At 36.9% G+C, this 19,026-nt stretch overlaps 1 protein-coding gene across 1 annotated transcript in view; it reads left to right on the top strand.

Moving 5' to 3' along the window:
• The window catches only part of Naa35 (N-alpha-acetyltransferase 35, NatC auxiliary subunit), an 81,298-nt gene that overhangs the window by 42,450 nt on the left and 19,822 nt on the right, over positions 1 to 19,026 (top strand). The window contains exons 7-13 of the mRNA XM_070035462.1: positions 6,099 to 6,165; positions 6,619 to 6,662; positions 7,396 to 7,446; positions 8,559 to 8,642; positions 9,870 to 9,984; positions 15,285 to 15,463; positions 17,783 to 17,842. Of these exons, the coding sequence (XP_069891563.1) occupies positions 6,099 to 6,165; positions 6,619 to 6,662; positions 7,396 to 7,446; positions 8,559 to 8,642; positions 9,870 to 9,984; positions 15,285 to 15,463; positions 17,783 to 17,842 (600 nt within the window). The remainder of the gene's footprint in view (positions 1 to 6,098; positions 6,166 to 6,618; positions 6,663 to 7,395; positions 7,447 to 8,558; positions 8,643 to 9,869; positions 9,985 to 15,284; positions 15,464 to 17,782; positions 17,843 to 19,026) is intronic.

Raw genomic sequence — 19,026 nt, 5'->3', positions numbered from 1 at the left:
AGTATCTGTGCTGTATTCTTTGTTTTACAGCTTGCTTGCAAAGGATAAAACGTGTGTTATCTACCCTCTAATTAAAAAATTACAACTAGGCTTAGTGGTACATGCCTCTACTTCTGGGTATTTGGCAAAGGCAGGTGAATTGCATGTTCAGAAACTCACCCAGGCAAAGGGTACAGGATACTTTTTAGAAACAAAAGGTTTGAGGGCATAACTCACTTGGTAGAGTGCCTGCCTAATATAAGGCCCTTAGTTCAATCCAAGTACCATTAAAAATAATTTTCTATATCCAATCCATTCTATTTACTCATTTAAATAGATGTTTCAAGTACTATGGCAGATGCTGGAAATAAAATGGCAGGCTTATCATTGCTGTGCAGGCTGAGAATGGGAGGAAGTCTAATCTCCATATCTGGATGTTCAGCTATCCCTTATGCTTCATATCTCTGTCCACGTTGTAGTAATAATGTGTAATGTGTTCTTTGTTGTTACTTTTTACTTGTATTATTCAGTTTTTTTTCACTCACACAGATCAGGTATCTTTGTCCATATATGTTGTCTCTTCACAATTGGCTTATGAGTCATCTATTGTCTTCTATTCTCTTTTTTTGACTTTTAATTCCATTAGTATTATTTTAGTATGATTTCAAGAGATGAGTAGAAATGAAACACTTACCCAGAAGCCCAACATTTCTGTCCTGATGCCTGCATAATAAAATTGAAGTACATAAAGTAACTGTGTTCATGATTGAGGCCCAATTTTATTGCTCATGTTCTTCTCCTGGCATATCATACTTCATCTGGCCCTGAATACATTTTTCTTTTAATATTTCATACTTCTGTAGGGAATGTTCCTTCTGATTCTTAAACCTTTTCTCATATCTTTTTATAATACAGTACTACTTGCCTTTAAATTGGGGTTCCATTGTCTGACTCACCCAGATAGATAGAAGGGAAGTAAACCCTTTTCTACCCGACTGCTGCAGCCAGAATCTGTACATTCTAGTTTTCATAGAACAACCCTACTTTTTACCTATATATGACTTGCTGTAATTATAATAGAATCTGCTTTTCCTCTAAATAATGTATTAAGTTGAATGATAAAAGTTGTGACTTATACACCACCTTTATGCAATCAAGTCTTAGCTTTTGTCCTTTTATAATTTGTGTCACTTAACCTCTGAGGGGAAAAGAAAACTATCTGCCTACTTCCTGCTTGTAGCCAAGCAGCAAAAGCTGCTAGAGGAAAACTAACATCCGTGTTTCTGTTCACATTTTAAGAGTGTGAATCTCTTGTAGAAACATACTTCTGGGGCTGGGAAGGTGGCTCAGTGGTAGAGCGCTTGCTTTGCATGCCTGAGGCCCTGGGTTCGATTCCTCAGCACCACATAAAGAAAAAAGCTGGAAGTGGCACTGTGGCTCAAGTGGTATAGCATTGGCCTTGAGCTGAAGAGCTGAGGGACAGCGCCCAGGCCCAGAGTTCAGGCCTCATGACTGGACCAAAAAAAAAAAAAAAGAAAAAAGAAAAAAAGAAAAAAAAAAGAAACATACTTCTGTAGTGACTTTGCTTATCTAATCTCTAACCTTGATAGTTCGATGTCTTTGACCTGCAGTGACAATCCTGTTCAACCTGTGTGTTTTCTATCTCACCTGAAATATTAGCAGCAGACAGATGTTATAAGAAGTACCTTCTTCTCATCATTTATTAACCATATAGTCACTTGTGTCTTATTAAAATAAAAGTAGTATGACAGTCTAAGCTCAGTTTCCCACTTGCGTGCAGAATTCCATCCCCTTTTGCATACTGCAGTTAGTAAATCTTTATATCACGTTACTAGTCCTTCACTACTAGTTATTCTTACTAGCATATAAACTTGCTTTAATATTGATTTTGAAATAGAAGAGTTCTCTTGCTCCCATAACACCTTGTATCCACAGTCACATTTCTTTGCTCTAATCCACCTTACACAAAATCTATTGAATGAGATGTTGCTTACGTTATTTTTCTCTTTTAATCTCTTCTAATCCACTATAAGCGTTCTTTACCACCTATGCAAATAAACTGGACTTTATTCATCTCATGAAATCTTACCTTTCCTCCTCCAACCTGGAGTATCATCTGGTCACCCTAAAATACTGTATTTTGGCCTGGGAAGGTGGCTCAGTGGTGGAGCGCTTTCCTTACATGCATGAGGCCCTGGGTTCGATTCCTCAGCATCACATAAGCACAAAGAAAAAAGCCGGAAGTGGTACTGTGGCTCAAGTGGTAGAGTGCTAGCCTTGAGCTGAATAGCTGAGGGACAGCACCCAGGCCCAGAGTTCAGGCCCCACGACTGGACCCAAAAATAAATAAATAAATAAAATACTTTATTTTCTCTTTATCATACTATAGTCTCAGAATTTTTTCCACCTCATAGTCTAATTCAGGTGAGGTTTTTTTCTATGTATCCTTCCTAGGTCAATTTCCTCTAGTTCTGTGGCATTTAATTTTTGATTTTACTGGAGTTTGAACTCATGGTCTCATACTTGCTAGGCAGTCATTCTACCACTTGAGCCATGCTGTCAACTAGACGTTGGTTGGTTTTGTTTGTTTGGTTTTCTCAAATAGGGTCCTATGTTTTTGCTCCTACTGTCCTGGATCTCGTACTCCTATTTACATTTTCTGCACAGCTGAGATGATAGGCATATGCCACCAGTTGCAACTTTTATTGGCAATAGGTTCTCATGGATTTTTTTTCCCCAGGCTGGCCTCTAACCAAGATCCTCCTAATGTCTACCTTTTGAGTAGTTAGGATTGCAGACATGAGCTACCACATTTCCTGACTAATTTCAAAGCTTTTTAGTATCAACTGCATTGTTGAAGTTCAAATATACATCTGTAATCCTGTTTCATTCACAGGCTTCTAGACTCAAGCAAAGACATTCTTGATTGAAATCTTCACTTGTTAATCAGACAAATTGCAAATGCTAGTATAACCAAAGTTGCTCACTTTTACCCAAGCCAGTTTCTTCCAAAATGGTAATGTCTTTGGAACTTGCTGGAACTGAAAACCTGTGCTTGATCTTCTAGTTTACCTTACATTCATATTCAACTCTGTCACTTAAATATATCCTGATTTCAGTAAATTCTTACCCCCTTCCATTCTCTCACATAAGATATCCACATCACTGTGAAATCCTGAATGGATTGTTTGATACAGTCAGGACCTTGTTTGTCTGTATTCACTGCTAACTTTTTTCTTATTCCCATAAAGCTTCTAGAATGATCCTTTATTTGCAGCAGTGTGTTTATATGCCTCCTCTGCTCTCAGTTCATCAGTGACTTAGATTAAATTCTTTTTTCTGAGGCTTGTTATCCAGAACCTGTGATAGTCTCTTAGATTCTTCACAAATAAAACTTCACAGCATTTATTTTAGCTCTGCATAGTTTTTATTTTTTATTATTGTGGAAATACCATACAAAGGAGTTACATGGGCAAGATAATGAGTACATTTTTTATCAAGCATTGTTGCCTCCTCCTTTGTTTCCCTTTCTTATCCCTTCCAATCCCCCCATATCCCCCCCTCCCCACCCCCGCCCCCTGCCATCTCGTTGCAGTGGGTCCATCTGTATCTCTATTTAAATGATTTGTTTTTTCCTTTCCCCTCCACAAATTATACCAACATCAAATACAGTGAAAGCAGGGGTTATATCATGGGGGAGGGATAGTTTCTATTAAAAAAATATTTTAGAAAGTTAGGAAGAAAAATGTAGATTTTTCTCCTAAAAAATTGGGAAACTTTTGGGCAGGTGGTTCACACCTGTAATCCTAGCTACTCAGGAGGTTGTCCAGCCTGGGTAGAAAAGTCTCCATGAGACTCTTAACTCCAATAAGCCACTCAAACCAGAGTCACACTGTGGCTCAAGTGGTAGTGCGCTAGCCTTGAGCACAAAGAGGCTCAGGGACAGCGCCCAGGCCCTGAGTTCAAGCCCTACAACAGACAAAAAACCCCACAAAACTCGGGAAACCTTAGTGGCTCTCTATTCCCTCATGGCCATTATATGTTTACATAGGGATGACTTTCTTTAAATGAAGTGTGCATTCTTGAATTTCCCTACTTTCCAGTGAATTTTGTAGCCAGTACTTAGTAAAAGATGTTAGATTTATATGATCTGAAGAGAAAATAGAGTATACCGAAGAGGACAACCTGCTTTTTGCATGCACATATATGTGCAAAATGCAGATTACATACAGTATATGTGATAATATCTGTATTTTTAAAAATATAATTTTATTGTATTAAGATGTTGTACAGAGTAGGTACCATTCATGTCAGGTAATATGTACATTTCTTTGTTGGACAACATCACCTCTTCCTTTGCTGTTCTCAAGTTTCCCCTTCCTCACCCTGCTTTAAGTTGCATAGTTCATTTTCTACATAGTGTATACCAAATTCTGTGTATTTTATTGTTTTGTTTTGCTGGTATTGAGATCTAAACTCAGGCCTTGTGCTTGCTCAGTAGTGCTTTACCTATCATTTGAGCCACATCTCTAGTCCTGCTTTTTGCTGGTTATTTTGGAGTCTGAGTCTCATTGACTTTTTTGCTTTCACTGCATTCAAACCACAATCCTTCGATGTCAACTCCTGAGTGGATTACAGGCACGAACTTCAGCATCTGGCGCCTCGTACCTTGTACATTTTAAAAGAATATTATTTTAGGATGAGATCAGAGTAGAGTACAAGGAATGTGAGTAAAGAGGCAGTGAAGCTGGAGATGGACCCTGAAGCTACAGGATTCAGTGCCTTAGAGGCTATAGTTACTATTTAAATTGAAAGCATTTTGAATGAACAAATGGTACAGTCTGACTTATTTTGAAACAATACTTGTACATCGTAGCTGAATAAATGAAATAAGGACAGGTGGGAAGGTAGAGGACTTGTGCAGAGGTATAGAAATGACAAGAATAAGAAATGGTGGTGACATAGAAATAACTAAGAAAAACTGAAAAGTGGTTAGGTTGAATGTGAAAGTACATGAATGTACATGAACAAATGTACATACAGCATTTTCTAATGGATGTGTTAGGAAATGTAGAGAATTAAGGAATGGAGGCCTACTCTTAGAAAGTGGACAACAAGGGTTCTTTTCAGATATATAAAATTTGAGTATCCTTTCTGAGATTCGAGTAGAGATAAGGTATGAACTTTATCTAAAGGAAAAGCTTATAGCTTTGTAACAATTTGAGGTCTTTCAAAGACTAGGCATATGATTCCTACAGTAATACCGAATTCTGTGAGAACAGGCACATGGACATGTTGGGATATTTCATTCATTTCCTTTTGTCTGTAAAATTTGGTATATGACATGAATTTGATGCTCACTTTTTTTTTTGTTACAGTCCAGAAATTTTGTCATAGGTCTGACTACTCTAATTACTTATTACATTATAGTAGGTTTTGGTCTACATTTTTATAGAAATTATAACATGGCAGAAAAATGCCTTTAATAGAGTTTATAGCTTGTTAAATCAGCCAAATGGTATTTATTTTCTTGAAAGTGAATTCAGCAAATCCCATAGCTTGGTTGTGACTCATTAGTGAAATAATTTAAGAAATGTTTTTATGTCTGGGATCCAGGTATGGATCATTTTTTTTTCTTTATGTGGTCAGGCTGTAAAAAGTGGTTTTGCCACCACTTTGCATAAGTATATTTGCAAAGGCTTAACTTTTGTAGCCTAATGGTGTAAGTAGTAATTTAATAGTTTTTTAAAGAAATGTTATGTAATTCTTACAACTCTTATCATCAAACTCTTCACCTGTGAATGAGAATATTTTGTGTGAAGTATAACTGTTCTGTAATATGTTTCATAAACATTAACCTTTTTTCAGATCAACCAATTAAATGTAGATATAGTTAAATTACCTAAAGCAGCTGACAGGGCAGAGACAGCATTACGATATGGTGTTTTAAGTGTATTCCTATAAGAAAAGCTTGGAGGTATGATAGCAATGTTTAGATACTTGAAATGCCTTCCATGTCTGCTTTCCTATTACCTAACAATTTTGTAAGAAATATACAGATTTTGGTACAATTGACTAAAAATTCCTATTTTGTATAGGAAGATTTTCAGTCAATGACGTATGGATTTAAAATGGCTAACAATGTGACAGATCTTCGAGTTACAGGTAGGACTATTTATAGTGATAATTCAGTTTTAGCTTGGGTGTGTGTGTGTGTGTGTGTGTGTGTGTGTGTGTGTGTGTGTACGTACATGGGTGTGTGTCTGTACATGGGTGTGTGTGTGTGTGTGTGTGTGTGTGTGTGTGTGTGTGTACATGTGCGTGTGTGCATGGGCCTGTCCTTGGGCTTGAACTCAAAGCTTTGCTGCTTTCCTTGAGCTTTGTTGCTTAGTGCTAGAACGCTACCACTTGAGCTACAGCTTCACTTACCCCCTTTTTTTGGTAGTTAATTGGAGATAGAGTCTCCACAGACTTTCTTATCCTAGCTGGTTTCAAATTGCAATCCTTAGATCTCAGCCACCTAAGTCTAGCATCAAAGGTGTGAGCCACCAGCAACCTGGCTCAGTTCTAACTTTTGGTTTGCTTCTTTTGTAAACTTATTGTTTCTCATTGTTGTAGGCATGCTAAAAGATGTGGAGGATGATATGCAAAGAAGAGTAAAGGTTTGTTTCTCTATTCTTTGGTTTAGGGTTTAGTATGCTTCTAAATGTCAAATTAATTTCACTTACAAATAACTAATATAGATAACTCAGAGAACTTAAGTGAAGCTTACTTACGGTAATGTATGTACATAGTGAGGATTAGAACCCACATCTGCTGCCAAATTATCTTGTGGTAATGCCTTGGACCTTTTGTCCAAGTAGAGCCATTTGTTTCTTTTCTATGAACTGTTTTTTTTTTAATGGCCATTCTAACTGGGGTGAGGTAGAATTTCAATGTGGTGTTGTTTTGCATTTCTTTTATGGCCAGGGGTGTTGAACATTTCTTCATGTATCTATCTATTGGTCATTCTTGTTTCCTCACCAGAGAAATCTCTTTTTTATTCTTTAGCCTAAGTTATGAACTGTTTTTTATAGTGACTTTGAGGACTATCAAAGGAATTTGTGTTAAATTAATGTCTTTGTGTTTTGTTTTGTTTTTCTGTCCCTAAGTTGTGTCAGTCCTTGTGCATTAACTCTTGGGGCTTGGGTGCTGTCTCAGAGCTTTTGTGCCCAAAGTTAGTTCTCTGCCACTTTGAGGAACAAAGTGCACACACCTTTTTTCTCCCTCCCAATTATTTTTCCTAATAGAATTTTGTGTATACTCAATAAATTAGTGCTTTCCTTCCTTGTATGTTTATAATCTAATCCTTCTTTGAATTATATTTGTTTTAATATACCTTTTTTTAAATTTTAGAGTACTCGAAGTCGACAAGGAGAAGAAAGAGATCCAGAAGTTGAACTAGAAGTAATTGAACTTATTTTCTGGTAGATAATATCTGAGAAGTCTACCTCTTAGTGTTGTAGTTTTATGAACTGCGTTATAATTTATGGAAGCCCTTTTTAAGGTATTTCTTACAACTTGGACATTCCAAGGGATTTTATTTCCCTTGTATGTCTTTTATAGAATAATAATACAGCTCTTTCAAATACATGATTTTAGAATTCTTCAGTATTTCTTTGAGGTAGGCATGAAAAAATTATTCTTTACAGATGATGACTTGAAACTTGGTAAATCTCAAGAACTTCCTTGCCAGGTGCTGGTGGCTTATGCCTGTAATCCTAGCTACTCAGGAGACAGATCCGTGGATCACACTTCAAAGCCAGCCCAAGCAGGAAAGTCTGTGAGACTTTATCTTCAACTAACCATCAGAAAACAGGAAGTATAGCTGTAACTTAAAGTGTTAGAGGGCTTGCCTTGAGCAAAAACTCTGGGATAGTGCCCAGGCTCCCAGTTCAAGTCCCATAACCAACAAAAAATTAAAATAAAAACCTGTTTATGGAGATCCTAACTTTTTTATTGTGCTTATAGAATTTTTAAACCAATCCTTTTAGAATTGCTAATTAAATCCTCTTTTGATATGAAAATGTAATGTTTGACTTTGGAGAAAAAAGTCAACCTCATAGGATATAGCAACATTTTTTTGTTTTTTTTTTGGGGGGGGGCGGGGGGTCCGGTCGTGGGGCTTGAACTCTGGGCCTAGGTGCTGTCCTTCAGCTCTTCAGCTCAAGGCTAGTGCTCTACCACTTGAGCCACAGCGCCACTTCTGGCTTTTTTTCTTTTTGCTTATGTGGTGCTGGGGAATGGAACCCAGGGCCTCATGCATGCAAGGCAAGCACTCTACCACTGAGCCACCTTCCCAGCCCCGACATAGCAACATTTTTGTTTCAAAAGAATAGGCTTTGTTTTATTATATTTTCTTTAGCTCATTTTTTAGGCATTTAAAAATCTCAGTGAAGGAGTGTTCTGTTGTAAGTCATTAACATTGAGATTTAGAAAATAAAATATTTTAAAATGAGATGACTTTGACAGGCTTTGCCTGTTTTAGCTTTTAATTCTCTTGCTTTTTTTTTTTTTAGCACCAGCAATGTTTAGCTGTCTTCAGCAGAGTGAAATTTACTCGAGTATTACTAACAGTGCTTATAGCATTTACTAAGAAAGAGGTAAGAACATTTATTATAACTTATCTGTCAGTGATTTTTGGTTGGAACTTTGTATTGAAGCAATTCTGAGACTTTTCTAATAAAGTATTCCTCCAAGTATATACTACCCAAGATTTGGAATATTTATGCTGGAGTAACTCTAGTGATATTCTTTGGAGGTCACTTGAATTTTACATTCTAACACGTAATATAGTGTGTCTGTTGTTGATATAAATCACTTTGTGGCTTGTTACATTTTGTATTTTAAGGAAGAAAGTAAAAAATTAGAATTTTATATAGGTTTTTTTTCCCTTTAGGTAAATGTTGGTTTGCATAGAACAAAAAACAAGCTGTAGATGGTGAATGTGTTTCTTTTGTTATGCTTGCATTAACATAAGTCAATAGTTTATATGTGGAAAATCAGGCATTCCTAACTTCTACATGTCTGTCTTTTCTTTTCTTGACTCTTCCACCCCAATGACTTAGTTTTGTGGCAGATTTTCCCTTGGTTGCATCTCTGGCTTTTATTTTAAAAAGTAACACTAGTACAATAAGCCAGAATTTTTTTTCTTTTTTTCTTTCTTGGTAATACCAGAGATTGAACTCAGAGCCTACTGCTTGCTAGAAAAAGCACTTTATAGATTGAGTCCCTTCTCTGTCCTTGCCCCTTTTTTTCAGATAGGATCTTTTGCTAACTTTGCTCAGGTAGCTGTGAGTAGCTATGATCCTATTTTTTGTTTGTTTTGGTTTTGTTTTTTTGGTGCTCCTCCTGGGGCTTAGACCTGTTACTTGAACTCAGGGCCTGGGTGCTGTTCCTGAGCTTCTTTGTTCAAGGCTAGTGCTCTACCATCTGAGCTAAAGCTCCACTGCGGCTTTTTTGGGGGGTGGGGTAGGAGGGGAAGGTAGTTAATTGTAGATAAGGGTTTCATGGACTTTCCTGCCCAGCTTGGCTGGAAACCATGATCCCAGCTCCTGAGTAGCTAGAATTATAGGACTGGATCACCTGCATTTGGCTGGATCCTGTTTGTTTGTTTGTTTGTTTGTTTTTTCAATCCTGTAAGACATAGATTTGAGATAAAGCTTTTTTATTTTATTAGGATCTGGGCATCCTACATTAAGTGAATAATTTGTGAAAACCAGTATCATTGCAGTATGCATTTAATTTCATTACTGTTTATAGGATTTTCCTATTTAATGTATCTTTCACTGAAGAATATGTGAAAATGTTTATGGTGATTTTTTTGCTAGACCACTGCTGTTACAGAAGCTCAGAAATTGATGGTTCAAGCAGCAGATCTTCTGTCTGCCATTCATAATTCATTACATCATGGCATCCAAGCACAGAATGACACTACAAAAGGAGGTAATTGTCCATTTTGTTCCATTCCTTTTTTGTTCCTCACTCTAAATTGTTAGGTTTGTTATGAAATTTTACCTAACCTCAGTTACTCTGAACCCTGGAATGTTTTTAGAACCTCTTTGTTAAGTTTATTTGGAACAACTTTGTAAATTCGTTCTTGGTAGAAAGTAGGATTCTAAAACTTGGCCATATTCTATATCTTATTTGGAATGTATGTATATACTCTGTCTTGTATTCGTGTTTTGATGTTAGCAATAATTTCTTTTTGAATCATCTCACCTTCCTATTCCTTTGAGAAATTACCTAAATTACATTCAATCCTGACTCTACTAATTAGGCCTAGACATTCCTTTTCTGTTCTTATTGAACTTATATCTGGCTCTGTCATAACATTGCATTGTAATTATTTTTGTGTTTGACTTTCCACATGATTTTGAGTCCTTCTCTTCCAACAGTTAGGTAGCAGACCAATCCACAGGTAATATGGGTTAGGAAATCAGTATTCTCTAGTAATTGTACAGCATTTGTATTATTCATGAACATTTCTTTTTTCCCCCCAGAGGGGGAAAAATCTTTATGAGGTTGAATGACAAGTTGGTATTTTATAACCATGGAACATTTAAAAAGAAAAGAAAGGATTGTATGTCTTGCAGCCTGCAGTTTATGTTAAAGAGGAAGATAAAAATCACAACTCTCACTTTGTAATCTAGTACAGGCTACTTTTATGAAAACTACTGTGACTACAGCAGAATAATTTGTTGGTTTATGTCAAAGGATATTAAATTTGCATTGCAGAAGTATGCCACATTTTACAGATTTTGATATTTCTTTTTTTTTCTTAAGTTCTCAGCAGCCTTTATTTACATTTTATGATGAGGCAAAGGCAAGAACAGTCACATATCTGACATGGGAAGAGAATTTCAGGGTTACTAGAAGTAATTATTCAGAAAATTAAACTTGGGGATGTAAAATGTTAGCATACTAATTAAAAACATCCATTAAGAAAAGGATGAGAGGCCTGGGAGTGTAGCTTAGGAGTAGAGTGCCTAGCATGCGTGAAACCTTAGGTTTGATTCTTCAGTACCACATAAACAGAAAAAACTGGCATTGTGGCTCAAGTGGTAGAATGCTAGCCTTGAGCAAAAGAAGCTCAGGGACAATGTCAAGGCTCTGAGTTCAAACCCCAGGACTGGCAAATAAATAGATAATAAATAAATAAATAAATGGGTCACAAACCTGGGGAGGAGAGAAGGAATCAATCATTTCCCAGTGCTGAGGCCTTCTGTGGTGTGCCTGGCTGCCAGCATCACCTTTATGCAGCTAAAGAGCAGGCAGGCAGTCTCTGTTCTACTTCTCAGGCAGCCTAAGTTTCCAGAGCTAAGAGGGCAGATCCAGGTTCCTAACTCAGGTTCCTGGAAGCAGCAGAGAAAGGACCTTGCCTCTCTACTTGGACTGTTGGACTGTTCACCTGACTCCCTCCCACCAATTCCAATAATGTGCGAATCAAGGAAGGAAAATGTACTTGCAGAGTTAGAAGTTGGGCCCTCAATCTGACTGCTGCAGAGTCCTAGTTGGCTGCCCTTTTCTGTATCTGCAGTCAGCCCCACTGATTATCTGAAGAGAATAATTTCCAAAGGCTCATTAATAGCTATATCTTATAGTTTGTTGTGTTTCAAAACAGTCTTAAAAATTTCCCTGTGCATATATTTTTCTGCTTGTATACTGATAAGCCTCAGAAAAATTGGTTTTGTAAAATTAACTTGAATAAACTTCAAATAAAAAGTTACCTTATTCCTAAGGTAACTTGTTTATTCCTAAACAAGTGAAATTATAAATTTAGAGAATCTTATTATTTTTCTAAGACTTTTTTTTTTTTTTTTTTGTTGGTCGTGGACCTTGAACTCTGGGCCTGAGCGCTGTCCCTCATTCAGCTCTTCAGCTCAAGGCTAGCGCTCTATTACTTGAGCTACAGGGCCACTTCCGGTTTTCTGGTGGTTTATTGGAGATAAGAGCTTCATGGACTTTCCTGCCCGGGCTGGCTTTGAACTGCGATCCTCAGATCTCAGCTTCTTGAGTAGCTAGGATTATAGGCATGAGCCACCAGCACCTGGCTTTTCGAAGACTTTTAAGCCTAGTTTACTTTTAATTATTTCCTAGCAATTAAAAGAAAAAAGTTAAGTAGGTAGATTAAAAACCTAGATAAGGGACTGGGAAGGTGGCTCAGTGGTACAGCGCTTGCTTTGCATGCCTGAGGCCCTGGGTTCGATTCCTCAGCACCATATAAGCAAAAAGAAAAAAAGCCGGAAGCGGTGCTGTGGATCAAGTGGTAGAGCACTAGCCTTGAGCTGAAGAGCTGAAGGACAGCGCCCAGGCCCAGATTTCAGGCCCCACTACCACACCCCCCCCCCCAAAAAAAAAAAACAAAAAAACAAAGAAAAACCTAGATAAAACTGTGTGCCAGTGGCTCATGCTTGTAATCCTTGCTACTTAGGTTATTCTACAGCTCACACCTGTAATTCTAGCTACTCCAAATCTGAGGATCAAGATTTGAAGTCAACCTGGGCCAGAAAGTCTATGATAGTTTATCTCCAATTAACCACTAAAAAGCTAGAAGTGGAACTATAGGTCAAAGGTAGAGCACCAGCCTTGAGTGCAAAAGCTAAAGGACAGCCCAGAATTTTTTTTTAAAAAGTTTTTAATGACATTCTAATGTATATTTTGAGAAGAATAAGGAAAAAACAGCAATATAGATTATTTTCCTCTGAGATTACCTTCACAGTAGTATAACTTCAACTACTGACAAAATGGTTGTGGAGAACATGAAAGCATTGGGTAAAAGCTGCTCATTAAAAAGATATGCATGGGGTAGGACTTAATGGTGTTGAGGGAGAGAATAAGAAGAATTAAACTAGATCCAGAAATTACTTACTTGTAGATTTATTCGATGAATGTTAATCTTTTTATGCAGATAAAGAGGTAGGAGAACAGATAGATATGAGATAGGAGGGCAGTTTAGAACTGAATGGGAATTTTGTTTTAACATGATGGTTTACAGCAGGCCACTAGTAAATATTTGGCTGTAGAAAATTGATGTAAGAACTGATTTTGGAGTCGTTTTCATATTTAGTACATACTGAAATTGAAAGGATGGATGTGATTGCTGGATTCAGAAAGTTTGGTTGTATCTTCATTGAACAAGCAAGGGAAAAAATACATGGAAGCAGATAATTGCTCTTTGCCTTTCTGTAATCTGTCTTTTTTTTTTTTTTTTTTTTGGTCATGGGGCTTGAACCCTGGGCCTGGGCGCTGTCCTTCAGCTCTTCAGCTCAAGGGTAGGGCTCTACCACTTGGGCCACAGCACCACTTCCAATTTTCTGGTGGCTAATTGGAGATAAGAGTCTGGCTTTGAACTACGATCCTCAGATCTCAGCCTTCTGAGTAGTTAGGATTATAGGCATGAGCCACTGGGACCTGGCTGTCTTTACTTTTAATATGTCTTTTAAATTTTTAGTCAGTACTTTAACATTCACATCATCTTTTCAAGTAAGACATTGGAGCTTTACAGCTTTATGTGGTGATGCCTGCTTATGCCATAAATCTTTGCACTAAAGTGGCAAGAAGATTTTGAATTCCTGGGAGCTACCTAGTGAGATTCTATGTCAAAAGAAACAAAACACAAAAATCTACTAGGATTTCCCAGGTCTTACTTGTCCTATGTTCTATCATAATTACCTATTTGGTTTAGTTTATAGATTTTGAGCTTCTTTAGCTGTTGCTAGTGGAAATTAAAAATTTAAATTTATAGCCTCATAGTGACAGATGTTTTGGTGTATATTTTCAAGTCTGATATGTTAAGATAACCTATCTTTTTTTTTTTTTTTTGGTCGTGGGGCTTGAACTCTGGGCCTGGGCGCTGTCCCTAAGCTCTTCAGCTCAAGGCTAGTGCTCTACTTGAGCCATAGAGCCACTTCTGGCCTTTTCTGCTTATGTGGTGTTGAGGAATCAAACCCAGGGCCTCATGCATGCAAGGCAAGCACTGTACCTCTAAGCTACCTTACCAACCCCAGCCAATCATTTTTTTGAAAAATGAAAAGTGTGTAATTGAATTAGATGTTTGTGGTAAAGGTGGCAACCATTAAGGAAGAATTAGAAAAAAGTAATGTTGGAAAATTAAACAGCTGCGCTTATTTTTTGAAACTCAGTACAATGAAGTCATTTTTTTAAGATTACATAACTGATGGAGAGGAAAAGGCTAGGTAAAGGAGATTAGAGCAAAATTTTAGAGACTAGAAAAGACAGTGACTAAGCTATCATCACATAATGGGTAGGCAAAGCCAGTGACAACCAACTTGTTCTGTTTGCAGACTAGCAGAACTTTGAATTAAAATTCATAATCACTTCTTCAGGGCTGTACATTCTCAGTTTAGATTTCAAGTTGAGAAAGACATGGCTTGTAGCTTTGCACTAATGTAAGACTTGTGATGAGGGGGGCACCAGTGGCTCATGCTTCTAATCTATTTATAAGCTACTAAGGAGGCTGAGATCTGAGGATCTGAAATTTGCCAGCCCAGGCAGACAGACAAATCCTCGAAACTTCTTATCTGTAAGTAACCACCAAAAAGCTAGAACTGGAGGCATGGCTTGAATAGTAGAGCACCAACTATAAGCAAAAAGGCTTACCCTGGTAGGGTGGGGAGGGAACAGAAACAGGGAGAAAGGTTGTTCACCCTTGGATCTATGGTAATATTGTCTTTGAAACATCATGGATTTCTATAATTACCTCTCAGTACCATATCCTTGCAGGACTTCTCTAGGGGCTGATATTGTGTTATTCTGGGTCATTATGTAGTTACATTTGAATTGATTCCATTATTTGGTAATTGAGAGGAAAGAGGTCTACAGTAGTATGTTCCCATTTTACCTTTCTTAAAATCTTATGGTTTCATGTAGCATTTCCACTTGAGATTTTATCTGTCCTGTATTACCACATTCTTGGCTTAGAGTTCATTTTTAGGTAGAATCCCCTCCCATCTCCACAATTACCATTATGTAAGTAGAAAATACTATTTGGAAGTTAGTAAATCTGTTCATCTCATTTTTTAAAAATATGTGTGTGTGCATGTGTCTATATATGTGTATATGAGCGTATATATAAATTATAAAGTGAAAATTGGTTTTTAGGACTGAGATTGGAATTGAGATGCCTTTGAAACTGGTATTTTTCACTTCATATTTAATAGCATTTGCAGTTTAAAATTTAGAGAAACTTTAAAAATCTTACCTTTTTCTTTTTTTTTGTTTAGATCATCCAATTATGATGGGTTTTGAGCCCCTTGTGAACCAGAGGCTACTTCCACCCACATTCCCTCGATATGCAAAAATAATTAAAAGAGAAGAAATGGTTAACTATTTTGCAAGACTAATAGATAGAATAAAAACTGTATGTGAGGTTGTGAACTTAACAAATTTACATTGTATCCTGGTAGGTATAAATCTATTGTTAAATATATCTTTGGTTTGATTACAGAATGATTTATCATTTCTTAGAGATTGGCCATCCCAAGAATAAATCCTACTGCATCTTTTTTCCTAATAGCTAGAAAATACCATACAAGTTTTTTTTTTTTGGTCGGTTGTGGAACTTGAAATCTGGGCCTGGGCACTGTCCTCAGCTCTTTAGCTCAAGGCAAGCTGCTTTACCTCTTGAGCCACAGCACCACTTTGGCTTTTCTGGTGGTTAATTGGAGATAAGAATCTCACAGACTTTCCTGCCTGGGCAAGCTTTGAACCGAGTAGTTAGGATTACAGGCGTGTGCCACTGGTGCCCAGCTTATACATACATACATTTTTTAAGAAGCTAGAGTTTAGAGATTGGGTGGTTCATTTGGATTTTAAGAATAAGATTTGAACTCTGTTTTGTCTTCAAGAACTTTGGTATGAATGAGAGAAAATCTGTATGTGTGGATGTGTGTGTGTGTGTGTGTGTGCACGCGCGCGCATGTTATGTATGTATGTATTTATATCCCCATGTCATTTTGTTTCTGAAGCCTCTTTTGGTTGCACTTGCCATTGTATCTGTGTTCGTTGAGATAACAATTATCTAGTTTATATTTCTTACATTAGCTCAGTCTCTGGGATGTAAGATTGATACCTTTGCTTATATTCTTTTTTGTGATGACTTTGTCATTCAAGCCCAACTTAGCTTTTGTTCCTTAGAGAAATTCTTATTGATAATGCCTCTGTTACTTTGAGTTGTGCTTGCTTTTACTCATTAGAATAATAGAATTTTAAAGTAAAAAGGATGATAGCCATAAAATAATTTATTTTGCAGTTCATTTTCTAGCTAAGCAAACTAAGACAGTATATAACCATATTTGATATCTCATATCTGGAATTAGAATAGAGATTTTACTCATGCTTTTGTATCTACTTTTCTGATCCCAGTTATATGGATAGGTATTTGTGTTTTTCAGATTGTAAGGTCTTAAAGTATAAGCAACCTATTTTATTATTTTATAGACTATAAGGTGATATGCTTTTAATATACTATTGTTTTAAAGCAATTTCTATTTAAAACAATATAAAATATTAAGTATTTAAATATACTATTTAAAACAATATGCTATTGTTTTAATCACATTTCTGTTCTATTGGTAGTTAAATTGTTATTGTTGTTGGTAATAAAACAAGCAGCAGGGCTGACTTGGGTCTTGATAAGCTCGTCGTACAAAAAGCTGATATTTCGCCGGTCATTTTCACCAATTCATGTGGGGATCTGAGATTATGGCCCATCCTAGGAATCTAGGGAATTGACCTTTGTTCTAACCAGTAGGTAACTGAGGCTTTATCTGTAGCTTTTGGATATATTTCATTAGATACCAGGTAGTAATATAATTGAACTACTAATTGTAATTACTAGTTACAGACCAGCATAATCACTTCTGGATTGTAAATTCTCAGTTTAGATTTCAAGTTGAGAAAGACATGGTTTTTATCTTTGTACTAGTGTAAGAATTGTGACGAGCTGGGCACCAGTGGCTCATGCTTTTTCTGGAGACTGAAAACTAAGGATCTCACATTTGCCAGCCCAAGCAGACAGACAAATCCTTGAGTTTGGAAAGATACAATGGCTGCATTGTAGAGAAAAGATCGGAAGGAATCAAAATAAACACAGAAAACAAATTAAGAAACTGTTAGTATACTCCAATGAGGAAATAATGGTAACTTGGAATAAAATAATAGGAGATTGATAATGTGAGGTAGCTAAATGGGTAAAATATTGGTGACGAATTAAATATTGGGTTGGCAAAGGAGCTCAACAAGATCTTGATGTTTCTGCCTTGGTGCCTCTGGTGCTAGTCACTGAAGGAAGGAAGGAATTCTCAAAGAGGATCAGACCTAAAAGTCTTAGTAAAGTTGAGACAAAGTATCTTTTTCCTTATGCAAACCTATATCCTTTTGTCTTCACCCAAAGATAGTTTCTGACAATAGTCAGTAATACAGTAGTGAATATAACATGATTCTATTGGAATTGACATGGTTACTCAAGATTTAGTTTTCTGAAATAGAAACTGAAGTTTTGCTATTACTGTTTTCATAATGCATTGTGTCCTGTTATTGAGCAGTATTTTTTTAAAATGTAGGCTCTAAAATTAGTTACTGTCTATTTGTTATAGGCAATTGCTGTAGAAGTAACTTTCACTATTTGCCATATTTTCTATACTATGTCATTTTCAAAAATTAGACTCATGAAAACATGTCTACCTTTCATTCAAATGACTTTTTTTTTTCCATGTATCAGGATTTTTTCTGTGAGTTTAGTGAACAGTCACCATGTGTTCTTTCAAGGTCTCTGTTACAAGTAAGTTCTACTTTAGTATCAAAATACTTAAAACAGTAAATTATATTGTATTGTCAGTTTTTTTTTTTTGCTGGTCCTAGGGCTTAAACTTGGGTTATGGGAGGCTGTCCTTGAGCTTTTTAAATCAAGGCTAGTGCTGTACCACTTGAGTCACTGCTTTACTTCCTGTTTTTGTTTTGGTTGTTAGGTGGAGATAAGAGTGTCTTGGGGCCAAGCGCTGGTGGCTCATGCCTATAATCCTAGTTACTAGCTACTCAAGAGGCTGAGGTCTGAGGATCGAGGTTCAAAGCCAGCCCAGGCAGGAAAGTCTGTGAAACTCTTGTCTCCAATAAACCACCAGAAAAACAAGTGGCTCTGTGGCTCAAGTGATAGAGTGCTTGCCTTGAGCTGAAGAGCTGGGGGACTGCTAGCGCCCAGGCCCAGAGTTCAAGCCCCACGACTGACCAAAAAAAAAAAAAAAAAGTGTCATGGACTTTACTGCCTAGGCTGGTTTAAATTACAATCCTTAGATCTCAGCCTCCTTTGTAGCTAAGATTATAGGCCCAAGCCATTGATGTCTGACAATTGATATTATTTTATTGATTGATGAGCAAAAGGCAGATGCTTTTAAAGGATGTTCTGCACTTGTTTTTTTTTTTTTTTTAATGATTTTGGGGTTTGACCTCAAGTTCTTACGCTTCATAGGCACCCTTGGTTAAACTCACAACCTTTTTTGATCTTGTCATTTTTTTAAAAAATAGGATCTTTTTGCCTCAGATGGACTTGAACCACAATCTTATTTATAATTTCTACCATAGCTGAATTGACAGGTATACCACCATGCCTAGTGAAGAGGAAGACAGTTTACATCTATAATTCTAGCTACTCATGAGGCTGAGATGATTGTGGCCCATAGGCAGAATAGGCAGGAAAATCGTGAGACTTTTATCCCCAACTACCCAGCCCAAAGGCCAGATGTGACTCAAGTAGTAAAGCACCACACCATGAATAAAAAAGCTAAGCAGCCAGGCATTGGTGGCTCATATCTGTAATCCTAGCTGCTCAGGAGGCTGAGATCTGAAGATCATGGTTCAAAACAGCCCTGACAGGAAAATTCATGAAACTCTTATTTCCAATTATCTAAAATTTATCTCAAAGCCAAAAATGACACTGTGGTTCAAAGTGGTAGAGCACTAGTCTTGAGC

This window comes from Dipodomys merriami, unplaced genomic scaffold, assembly GCF_024711535.1.
Source record: "Dipodomys merriami isolate MVZ:Mamm:240054 unplaced genomic scaffold, mDipMer1.0.p SCAF_26, whole genome shotgun sequence".
Lineage (NCBI taxonomy): Eukaryota > Metazoa > Chordata > Mammalia > Rodentia > Heteromyidae > Dipodomys > Dipodomys merriami.
This window is presented reverse-complemented; position numbering and strand designations above follow the sequence as displayed.